The sequence below is a fragment of the Lynx rufus genome, unplaced genomic scaffold, assembly GCF_022079265.1.
Source record: "Lynx rufus isolate CCGP_SWC_20201006 ecotype Redwood Valley unplaced genomic scaffold, mLynRuf1.p SCAF_3, whole genome shotgun sequence".
NCBI lineage: Eukaryota > Metazoa > Chordata > Mammalia > Carnivora > Felidae > Lynx > Lynx rufus.
Window position 1 is genome coordinate 27,194,050 of NW_025814845.1, and position 12,744 is coordinate 27,206,793.

A 12,744-nucleotide genomic window follows, 5' to 3' on the forward strand; every position below is an offset into this window, starting at 1 on the left:
ATGCAATTCAAACCTGCATTGTTCAAGGGTCAACTGTATATTAATTATACAAATATATTTTATTAAATACATATAAATATATGTTAGATACTCTATGTTAAATACATAGCATGTTGATATATATTTAAGCATCAGATGTTATCAGAATAGAGTGCTGTAGCTATTAGTGAAATCTCTTTCTCAGTTCAGCCCCTTGGATTCAAGATTGTGTCCTAAAGAGAAAGGTTTTAATTTAAAAACAGAAGACCTATTTCACTGACCTCTGTGACACATCAGGGCACAATCAACATCACTCTACTGTCATGTAACACGATGGGTAGGGAACCACTTTCTTCATCCTGTCACATTTTACCACACAACGTATGTACCAGGAGGGGTCAGGGTGGCCACTAGTGGAGAATTGCTTTGCTTAGGAGAAAACTAGGGAAAACCATGAGCTGCATATGGAGCAAGTTGGGATCCGGCAGAACAATGGCAGGATAGCAGTAGAAAAAACCCGTGGTCACCACTGATGTCCAACAATGTGTCCATATGATACCTCTGGAGCACAAGTGCAATATGGGTAGAAGCCATCATGGCACACTATATGGTAGGCCCAGGAAGGGAAACAGTTATGCCTATAAGAGGAACATGGATGGGCTACATTGCCTGACATTGTGGGGTTACTAGGACAACACTGTAGCTACCAAGAGAGTAAAGCCTATGGGACTGCCAGAAATACTTAGAGTGGCCTGTGTCAGAAGCTAGAGTTTCTGGATGAGGAGATGGGCACCAGAGCTAAGTCATCTGTGTGACACCTGCAAGGTAATTTATGAATTAGAAATTATTATTGCTGTCTTCTTATAGTGTTCTGTAGGTAAGAAACAATCAGAATTTCACTTTGGTCCTGATACGATATGAGAAATCTTCATCACTTTTTGGATAAAGGTAGTTCTTTCATTCTTCTGGGAATCCATTAGGATATATTTGGGGGACAAGTTGATAAGTGATGTAGGTCCTACTTGATAGTGTTTTTCTAAGTGCAGCCACCATACTTTAGTGTCAGAAACACCCAGTTCACTTGTTACAAATAAGGCCTTATCTGAGACAAACTGAATCAAGCTGTATACTTACTTCTTTTTGCCTTTTTCTTCAGAGTAATTTTCATGAACACTAAGGTTTGAGAACTATTGCTTTATTTTCTCAGTGAGAAGATAAATCTCCTAGCTGAGAGAGTGGAAATTAGGGGAGAAGTAGAGGTCTTGCAAAGACTGGTCAAAGTTTGAAGTATCCTCTGTAGGGAACACTGGATAAATCTTCAGGGATACATAAAAACGTGGCGGAGCAGCCCTGGTCCCAGCTGAAACTGCAGACCTTACATTTAGGATGATAATAATCCTCATGGATTGTCCGCAAGGCATCTTCATGGTTATCATGTATTTATTGAGGGCATAGTGTGGCAACCATTTGGTAAATATGAGAATTGATATAAAAGAGGATACAGAAAAGTATATAATAGTTTCTATGAGCAGGGTGTCCATGAAGAGGTGTTAAAAATGATTGAAGAAGACAATTGAGGTGATATAAACCTTATTTAATACTTCATGAAGTAGACAGTCTCAGAGAACTACAAAATGGGGTGGAAGGCAAGAAGCTTTTATAGGATGAATAAAAAACAAGGGGAAACAAATGGAAAATATCTGATTGGCTGGAGCCCTGGGGTCAATCTTGTTTAAGGTAAGAGGCCCAGAGTTGGCTTGATCTTTGGGGATTGGCTAGCTGGATATAGTGCATTTCTGGTCAAGCAGAACATTTATAGGGACACAAAAATTATCTCAGTTTTGGTTTTCTGACATAGTAGTTTCTGACCATGGGAAGAAGCACCTCCATCAAGGGTCTAAAAATTTATTTAAACAGAGGCACAAGTCATGTCTTGAAAGAGGCCCCAACATGCAGAGCTCGGATTGACAGCGAAGACTCCATTTTGTTGACGCTTCTCTACTCACATTGATACTATAGTTCTTGAGTAGCAAGAAAAATGCAACCGTTGGTCATCATCAAACTGTCAGAACCAGAGAGAGTGGATGTGCTGGAGTCTAAGGAAGATGTCAAGCAATTTCTGCTTCCAGTCATCAGCAAGATGCAAGAGCGTATTACATCTTGCACTAGAGTGCAGTGGAGAGCTTATGTGCAGAGTTAGTTGTTGAAAATGGGCAGTCTACTCATCCGAATAAAAACCCAACTGAAGGCCTCAGAGGAAAGCACTCTGAATCATCTTTAGAATCCAAATGATGGAGTTGAGGATTGAGTGACTAAACGATGCAAAGGCCAAAAATAAGGCCTAGGAGATTCTAAAGATGGCAGTGAGGTATTGATCAACCTAGTCTGTGTTGAGGTGCTTTGCTCTTTCTCGTGTGACTGAATAGCTTCCTGGAATTTTGGGTCTGTGTGTAACACATGATACTTAGAATTGGATTTCTCCAGCTCTGGAGGTGCTGAAGGAGCTACATTATTTCTAGAAGCCAACTCCATGAAACGACTGCTAAAAAAGCTGAACAAGGGACCAGACTTCAGCTGGGGGGTGTGAATGGGGCTGATATGGCTAGGATGGATGGCTCAGATGAAGGAACAGAAGATAGTATTATCGATATATTGAGACTTAAAATTCTGTGTGAGGCCAAAGAAGGAGAGACGTGTTTTGTCCAAAATTTTAGTTTCATGTGACTCACTAACCGAGGTAACTGTTTGGTCAGTTTGTTTGGATAGCCTGACTCAGCTTTCTTTGAGATAGAGACTGGAATAGAACATAAGGTCTTGGTATTCTCTACAAGTTGATGGAATACCCTGGTGCATTTTTGGGGATTCTGGGCATCAAATGAAAGAAGTATTTATAAAGGCCCTTGAAGGGTTCGGGGAAAAAATGAGGACTGTCTACATTGGACCCTACAATGGAGAGGGAATAGGTATCTTCAAGGTTCCATAAGTAGTCCAGCCATAAGTTAATTTATGGAGCAGATGACAGCTTTTTGGGGTCGAAACCCTACCATGAGGGGAAAAAACTGTTGCCCTGTTAATAAAACTATTCATTTGCTTGTAAAAGAAAAAGGATACAGTAAAGTATTGAAAGCCTCATTGGGGGAGGGAAAACAGGCATTTATGAATGGCATTAACAACACCACAGGATAATATTAAGTTAAAAGATAAATTGAGTAATAGTGTATAAATTCTCCAATAAGAAACCAGGCACTAGAGTAGCTGATAAAATAGGTGGCATTTGGTGCCTTAAAAATATGGTAGGATTTGTAGGAGATCATTCAAGTCAAGAGAAGATATCATCACATAAACAGTTTATACTACCCCATGCATGCAACACCATTTACAGCACTATGAAGAATTAATATAGGAACAAGATACCTGATTGGTTCCCAAAGACATTACAATCTAACAAATAGAGCCCAGACTGATCATGGCAAGTTCTTGGAGTGGTGAAAAGCACAATGAAGGGAAACTTTTGAAGGTGCTATGGGAAATAATGTGGGGTAAAATAATAAACAAACAAATAAATAAATGGTATGCTTAGTTTCAAGAGTTAGTACCAGGGTTGTATTTAGGCAACATGGAAAGAATAGTCAGCAACTGAGTCTTAACAACAGTGGCCTATTAAACTAGACCTAACACCCATTTCAGGTGTGAATACTTTTCTTTGGTTCCAAAAAATTTTTAACCACTTTTAATTTCATGAGGCCTGTGTTTCACCTAGCAGTATAAATAAGACACATCTGTATATATTTGAGTTACTAATAACTTTACATTGATGGCTTTGAGAGGTTCATAGGGAAGGGAAAACTGCTACCCACACCCGACTACACCCTTTTACAAGGTAGATGTGTACTAGGGAGAGCTTGGGAGACAGGTTTAGGTTTTGCCAACCATCTTCCTGAGCAGTGACAAGTTGAAGATGGCATTTAAGAAATTGCATTCAGCAAAATAAAATACACAATATTAATATATATAGCAACCCTTCCTTTAGCAAATAGTAAAACCTGAGAAATGCAACAGAATGACACCTGTGGATTGGAACAAGGAAGAGAGAAAAGTAGGAAAAAATTAGAGTCACTGCCACCAAGGAAGGCATCCAGGGATCCACACGTAGATACTGGGGATCTGTGGGAGGGAACACTACGTGGGACAAGCAGAGACTCCCCTTTCAGCCGGGACCTGACCTTGAGCACCAGTGAGATTTGAAAGATGGCGAGCAAGGCAAAAATAGTGCAGAGACAAAAATCATGCAAACAAAAGAAAAAAAAAAAGGAAGGGAAACGGAGGGAAAGAGAAGGGAACACTAAAAATCCCTGATGAAGGGGCCAAGTGGGAGACCCAGCACAGTGCCTTCAAGTGTCCAAGAGCCCGAGATTTCCATGCTGCTACAATCCACTCTAAGGTTGAGCCCCAAAAGAAGGACTTGGCTTGAATTTTCACGTATGGGAAAATACATATATTTAAACACTAGAATCACTCTCAGTGCATCAAGATGCTATGAAACATTTCTGAAGAAAGAAGGACAGGGGTAGGAGGTCATTATGTATACAAAGAAAAAACAGTATCTCTTTTCCCAGACTCAATGCAGGCCATATGCCCTTTGATGGGAAAGATAGAATCTGTTTCACTATTTAAGTTGCTATTTCTCAATTTTTTTGAGAGGTTTAAGCATATAGTTGATGTTTCACAAGTTATGTCTGCTTATTTTGCAATTCTGTAGTATTAATATACTTGAACTTTTGCTGTTCTTATGTTATTTCCTAATTTCCTCCCATTAAAACTTACATTTTTTTAATGTTTATTTATTTTTTTTGGGGGGGGGTGCAAGCAGGGAGGTCAGAGAGAGACAGAGACACCAAACATGAAACAGGCTCCAGGCCCCGAGCTGTCAGCACAGAGTCCGACATGGGGCTCCAACACACGAACCGTGAGATCATGACCTGAGCCAAAGTTGGACGCCTAACTGACTGAACCACTCAGGCACCCCTCCCATTAAAACGTCTTAAAGGAGGGGCGCCTGGGCGGCTTGGTCGGTTGAGCGTCCGACTTCGGCTCAGGTCATGATCTCGCGGTCCGTGAGTTCGAGCCCCACGTCGGGCTCTGTGCTGACCACTCAGAGGCTGCAGCCTGTTTCGGATTCTGTTCTCCCTCTCTCTCTGCCCCTCCCCTGTTCATGCTCTGTCTCTCTCTGTCAAAAATAAATAAACGTTGAAAAAAAATAAAAAAAAAAAACCTTCTTAAAGGAAAATTCATATACATGTTTATATGATGTATATGACAAGAATACTCACAAAATGTGACATTCACATTTAATCCACTTGTACTGAAATCTTCCTGTGAACCAGTGTGCTATGTGTTAGCATAACACACTTAGATTACCCTTGTATCATTGCTGTGAAGTAAGCGTTTAAAAAAAGTTTTTATTTTAAAGATATATGAGGATTGCCTTTGACCAGGCACTTGGCAATTCAGTAGTTTAGAGAGGAAAATATTCAAATGTAAGAAAAATTTCAACTCTTACATTAAATGGTAGAGGCCATTTGCCTTGAGCGCGTTCTTATAGGAGTGAGGCATTTATAGCTAATGACATTTTCACAATAAAAATTGGTGGCATTAAATATTGTATGAATACATCGTCATTAAAAGTTAACTTTGATTACAGGTCTTAATTTTCTGAAATTCTTTAACCTACTAGTGTGTATGCTTTTATACGTGTGTTATTTTGACCATTTGGACGGTATCAATGAGAAATACTAGCTTATCAACAACTTCATTGTTCATACCAGTACCTTAGGTAGGATCACTGAAATATTCTTTTTTTTAAATTTTTTTTTTTACATTTATTTATTTTTGAGAAACAGACAGAGAGCATGAGCAGGGGAGGGGCGGAGAGAGAGGGAGACACAGAATCTGAGGCAGGCTCCAGGCTCCAAGCTGTCAGCACAGAGCCTGACATGGGGCTCGAACTCATGGATAGTGAGATCATGACCTGAGCTGAAGTCGGACACTTAACCAACTAAGCCACCCAGGCGCCCCTGAAATATTCTTTACAGTGAACGCATGCAAAACTTGTTTCCATTGTAAATCACTACGGTAGCAGTTTCTGTCACGAATGCTTGTGCATGTATGTAAATCTATGTCAGGTTTTACAGACCGCCTTCTAAAAACCTACATGAAACTTGGAAAACTATTTGTAGAAGGTATTTTTTCCTTCAGTATTATCTGTATGTTCCAAATAATTAAAAAGTAGTTAAACTTGCTCCTTGGAAAAAAGGTTTTTATTGCAAAAATTATGGATCCATAGGAAGTTGGAGAGTACAGTACAGAGAAGTCTGGTTTTCCTCGGTGGTTACATTTTACATAACTATAGCACAATGTCAAAACCCAGAAGTTCACATTGATCCAGTGTGTGTGTACAATTCTAGACACTGTTCTAGGCACATTTTATCACATGTGTAGGTTGTGTAACCACTGCATTCAAGACACGGAACTATTTTCTCACCACAAAGATCTCCTTTGTGCAACCCCCCTTATGGTTGTCTTCCACCATCTGTAACTCCTGGCAATTGCTAATCTATCCTACATTTCTGTAATTCTGTAATTTCAAAAATTTCATACAGATGGAATCATAGAATATGTGATCTTTTAAGACTGGAGTTTTTCACTCAGCATAATTCCCTGTGGTCCATGCAGGCTGTTGCCTGTATCAATGCTCTGTCCCTTTTATTATGGAATAGCATCCCGTAGTGTGGATGGGCCTTAGTCCGTTTGACCGTTCACTACTGCAGAAACTTTTAGGTGTTTCCAGCTTGGGACTGACACAAATAAAGCTGCTCTGAACATTTGTAGACAGGTATTTGAGACTTTTTTTTTTTAATAAATCACCTTTCAGAGCTGAGATAGGAGAGGCAAATAAATTGTCCAGAGCACTGAGAAATTTTCCAAACCCAGGCGTTGTTACTTTATTTCCTGTGCTATTTCCATGATCCCCTGTTAACGGAGAACAAACCGTTCTGCAGACAGTGGAGAAAAGTAATGATTATATATTTGAATATTCTTGAAAAAATATTGGTTTTAGAATAATATCTGCTCAAAAACATGATTATTTTTAGCATCGTGTATGCACATTGATTCACTCATTCATTTACAAAAATTACTGTTTGAGTACTCAGACCCTGTGCTGAGTGCTGGGGCAAGGTGCCTTCCCCATGAGGGCTTTTACAAAATACTGCATTTGTTGCACAGAGGTAGCTTGCTTTATGTTTGCTGCTTTTAAGAGTTTCGAATTTTATTTCATTGTATCATATTATATTATATTATATTATAATTTTATTTTTTAACAGCTTCAAATTTGAAACTGGAAAATATTTATTCAGAGTTAATGTGACTGCTATAATAATATTTAAATATGTAGTTTTAAATTTGCTGAAAGATCTGGGTTAATATATTTTGCTTTATCATTGGAAAGCAATTCTGAGCATGCATGCCTAAATACAGAATCTATTTTTGCAAAGTGTGCAGTTCAGTACTCCTTTCAAATAGAGGTGAGGGTCAGATGGATTTTTACTTGTAGCTTGTTCACAAATTAATGATTTCTTCTGCTTATTCTGTGTTCCTTTCCTCCAATAGCATAAAAAATTAATCAGCCGTCCACAGAGTACCAAAAGAATTTCTACAGATCCTGTAGGTAAGAAATATTTGCTTTGTCCTCATTACAGTGGTGCTATTTTTCCTCTTATATTTTATATGTATATGAATCATTGTATACAAAAGGATAAAGGAGTGACTTTGCACAAACAATCATAAACAACAAATAAATGAGTTTTCCTTTGGAAGTCATGTGCACATAAACCATGTGCACAAAACATTCTCAAATGTGAATGTAATTAAAATGGTTAAAATCTACAAGAAATATGAACCTGCTAAGTATTATTTTGACAAAGATACCTAGTAATTGCTTAGTTTGGTAAATAACTACAGTTTGTTCTGAAATGTTTTCTATTAAATTGTGAGTTAAGATGTGGTCACTTCAATTCTACATTTGAGGCCAGTAGATTTTAATTTTTTTTAATATTTATTTATTTTTGAGAGACATAGACAGAGCACAAGTTGGGGAGGGGTATAGAGAGGAGACACAATCCGAAGCAGCCTCCAGGCCCCGAGCTGTCAGCACAGAGCCCGACATGGGGCTCGAACTCACCAACCGTGAGATCGTGACCTGAGCCGAAGTTGGACACTTAACCAACTGAGCCACCCAGGAGCCCCAAGGCCAGTAGATTTTAAAGAGAGGTATATTGGTATGAAACCACAAAAAGGAAAGAAACATCTAGGAGTTGATCATGGTTATGCATCATTCAGTTACATAACAGTGATAAAGGCTTCAGGGTAGAATTTAACATTTTTATTCTGCTTTAGGCTTTGAAACAATTCATTTTATAAAGTTAATGGTCACTAAGGCAATACTTTATTGGCCTTCAAAACTTGAGTATCTTTCAACTACTGTGTGTCAGGCCCATGGCTGATGGCATAGCATTCCATTCAGGGGTCACCTTTGTGAATTTGTACAGAAAATGTGCAGGCTTTGCTGAATTACTTTAAAAGTGAGGATGGGCATACACCTTAGTGTTATGCACCATCTCAGAGGCAATAAAAACCATTTTCAAAGAAAGAGCAGATGATGTGGCAAAAACAAAAGTAAACGTACCAAAGCCAAAACCAAGAAAACCCAACAACAAATCTAAAAAAGCAACAGTGGTAGATGAAAGCCTGGCAAGTGTAGTAGTGTTGTTAATGTTTGAAGAGTTTGATGCCCACAGAAAAGCGTTCCCCCTACTATTGTCAACAACCGCCAGAGACCACAAGGCTATTATCTTTCCTATGTGTACTAGGAAGTCCTAGGTTGTGACAGTGCGCCATCTCTCAAAACCAAGCTGCTGCGGGAAGGATGGTGGTAGATGAGGTTATAGCAGGCTAAAACTAGAAGTTTTAAATGCCAAGTTAAGAAGTTCAAGCAATAGGAGGAAGCTACGTGACACGTATTAACAAGAAATGGGTAAAATCAGATTAGACTTTGCAACCGTCTAGGAGTTGATGGAGGACTAAGGTGGTTCAGCACTGGTAGCAGGGATTTAGACTCCTGGTGCCTGCAATAGTCCAGAAAAAGAGAGGTGGGACATGACTGAGATTGTCAGTAAGGCTGCTCAGGAGGGGAAATATCTGAGCTATATTTAGAGTTAGGACATGGGTGTGGGGGTTAAGAAATAGGCATTGAGAAATTTGAATAATGTTACATGTTTCAGCTTACTCAGCTGAGTGGTCATATTCACTAACAAGTGCACAGAGTGAAGAAGGATCAGGTGCAGACAGAAAAAGCCCAAAGCTGATTGTGACTTTAGAAATACGGAGCTTGGGTTGGCTGTGATATATACTGGTAAAGATAATTAGGAGATGAATTGTCCCAGGGTTTAGGGAAACAAAGCCAAGGATGAAGATATACCAGGGCTGGGATATTTCACATTAGAGGAAATGGTTATGAAAGTGAATGTTGATGTATTCATTCAGGGGAGAGGACAGAAAAAGAAAAGGCCAGATAGAGGAAGTAGTAATTCAGCAGAATCAGGAGGAAGAGAGTCAACGAAAGGGAAAGAGAGGTGCGGAGAACGAGGGCAGGCCACGGAACCCGGGGGAAGGAGTGAAATGCTTTCTGGAAATCAGAGAAGGTGCAGACTGAAAATCATTTGCTGTGATATGTAATTAGGAGAGCACTAGGAAGACCAGAAAGAAAGGATTCCGCAGAGTTTTAGCAGACGGTGAGAGGAAGGCCTACCCATGTAGCCTGAGTATATTGCATGAGGGAAGCAGAATGTTGGTTCGAAAGTGACAATGGAGAGCGAGGATGCGTTGGCTCTGTTTCCTGAGTAGTTTTCACACCAAAATGGCATGATTCATAGTGTGTTAAGTGCAGTGTATGTGAGTAGGTATCTACTCACAAAGGAATCGTTGAGTGAAAGGTACACATGCAGAATGCTTACTGACATCAGACCAGACAAGAGTTGGGATAGTGGTACGGGCTTGGGCTGGGGCACAGAGGCAGGAAGATAGGAGGACTTAGGGGTTTCACTGGGAGTGATAACTGGGAGTAACACAATGGAAAAAAAAAAAGATAACAACCAAACAATAGAAAAATGGAATCATGAGTTTAGGTGGTAGACCTAAGCATCTTCCAGGATGTATTCAGAGGAGATGTTTGTGGTTCCAAATAGTTCAAAGGTCAGGGGAAATGTTGGCATAAAGGACCTTCCACAGAACTGCTTTTTGGGTTGAATCTTGGGGAGTTTGTGTGTGTGTATAGTTGGGTGGTGATGAGAGGACTGTGTAGCGGGTATAATTTTTTTTTAAGTTTGTTTGCTTATTTATTTAGAGTGTGAGTAGAGGAGGGGCAGAGAAAGAGAGGGGGAGAGAGCATCCCAAACAGGCTTTGTCAGAGCAGCGCCCAATACCAGGCTCGATCTCCCAAACTGTGAGATCATGACCTGAGCCCAAATCAAGAGTCAGACACTTAACTGTCTGAACCTCCCAAGCGCTCCTCTGCTGGTATATGTATCAGATCGGTACTAATTAAGAAAAATAGTTTTGAACCTAGAAGTATCCTTTACCATGGTGCTACTTACTCAAAGTATGGTTGGGGACCCCAGTGCCAGCATCACCTGGGAACTGCTAAAAATGCCAAATTTTACCCCTACCCTAGTTTTACTTCATAAGAGTCTCTGGGGCAGTGCCTAAAATCCATCTCAACAAGCCCTCCTGGATCTCAGGGGAGTTAAAACCTGAGGGGCATTTCTAGTCCCCCTGCAATAGGTGATTCCCTCGGGGAGAAGACCCCCGAAATGGCAGGGATCCAAAGGCTTTCAACAGTGGGCCGGGGAGTTTCCAAATCTTTCCACTGTTCAGAGGCCAAAGCAGAGAGCCCTTAGACTTCCCGTGCACAGGTGTGGACGGTTAGATAAGCGCATGGCCCGAGAAAGTGTCCTAACCCTGCGTGTCCCTGTGTGCCTGACAGAAGCCCTATGGGATAACTTGCTGTACTGGCTGGCAGAGGAACTCTCCGAAGAAAATGCTACCCGCCTCTCCTCCTCCCTCCCTCTTCGCCACAGCACCGTCCAGCTCATCAAACTGAAGACCCCTGGTGACCTCACAGAACAGATCCATGAACTCCTTTGCTTCTGGAAAAAATCACTCCCAAATTCCACCGATAAACTTCGCCTGCTGGCTCGTCATCTCCGCAAGATCGGCAGGAACGATCTTTCCGAAGAGCTCAGATTCAAGTGGGATAATAGGTGTTCCCTGAGCCACAGCACTGGTTTGATACAACCTAGTAAAGCCGGGTCACTCTTTCTTTTGCCCTAGAGAGGGGTCATGGTAGGTTTTAAGGCTTTTTCTGCCAACATTTTACTGGCGGTTTCCAAGTAAAGTTGTTTGAAGGGCGTCTTTTTGATAGATGTGCTATTTGAGACAGGTGGAAAAGCATGAAGCAGATCATAAAAGGCGTTCTTGGGTTTGAGGGCTCCTCTGTGGTTCAGAGATATACATTCTGCAAGAATTATTGTCTTGAGTTCAGCCAAATTTAATAGCATTTGTGATAGCGTTTGCTCTGTTTACATGTTAACAGTTGAGGTCGTTTTCGAAGTGGAAAGGAAAGATAGGCTATACAGAACCCCCCTTTTTATCGTTATCTACATAAAAGTAAACTAGTTGTGCCAGACTCCAAGCAACAAATTCACATTATGCACATGCTGTAGAGCCTGCAGCTAACAATACAAAATAAACTGGGTTGCAGCGACCTGATGCTGATGATAGCAAATCAGTAAGAAAACAGAGAAGCTTGGAATAAATTAAAAATAGAATCACATCCACCATCGGCTGCCACCAACTTTTCTTTTCTCAAAAAGGTATCTTGAAATAGGGAAAATCTCGTGTTTTATTAGTAGTGAAATGAGGCAGTGCAGAGAACATGAAGTATCACTGGAAGAATTCAGGGCCTTTTTACCTTTGGAAAACAACCTACTCTTAAATCAGTTTTCACGGAAATCTTTTTTTTTTTTTATTTTTTTTAATGTTTATTTTTTTTTTGTGAGAGAGAGACAGAGAGAGCACGAGCGGGGGAAGGAGCAGAGAGAGAGGGAGACACAGACTCGGAAACAAGCTCCAGGCTCTGAACTGCCGGCACAGAGCCCGTCGCGGGGCTCGAACTCACAAACTGTGAGATCATGACCTGAGCCGAAGCTGGACGCTCAACTGACTGAGCCACCCGGGCGCCCCAGTTTTCACGGAAATCTTATTAAGTAAGCCCTTAAGTAAGACTCATCGTTTAAAAAAAGCTGTAAAAAACCACAAAACTAGAAGAAAAAAAAATAACAATTACCAAAGCCCCTCCATCATTGATGAGCCCTGTTGATGTTTAGTGCATAAGCTTTGAGACTTTGGGAAACCTGAGGCTTTAGCTTTAGCTAAAACAACGTGATATGAATGGGGTATGACATGAGTATTACCATTTCATTCATACAAAAGCATCACGGCCTGGGGTTGTCAGCATCAGTAGTGATTAGCTTTGATTATTAAATACCAGAAGAATTAATGAAATCACACGAGAAGTTAAACACTTATAGGGCTCTGAATTTCAAAGACCAGATTTCCTTCTACAAATTAACCAAGGAGTTAGATTCCCAT

The 12,744-nt window shown here is 40.4% G+C and overlaps 1 protein-coding gene across 1 annotated transcript in view; it reads left to right on the forward strand.

Annotated features, from left to right (window-relative positions):
- The window catches only part of DTHD1 (death domain containing 1), a 65,272-nt gene extending 53,847 nt beyond the window's left edge, over positions 1 to 11,425 (forward strand). Inside the window, exons 9-10 of the mRNA XM_047092417.1 lie at positions 7,648 to 7,705; positions 11,078 to 11,425. Coding sequence (XP_046948373.1) covers positions 7,648 to 7,705; positions 11,078 to 11,424 — 405 coding nt within the window. The 3' untranslated portion in view covers position 11,425. The remainder of the gene's footprint in view (positions 1 to 7,647; positions 7,706 to 11,077) is intronic.
- Positions 11,426 to 12,744: the final 1,319 nt, after the last annotated feature.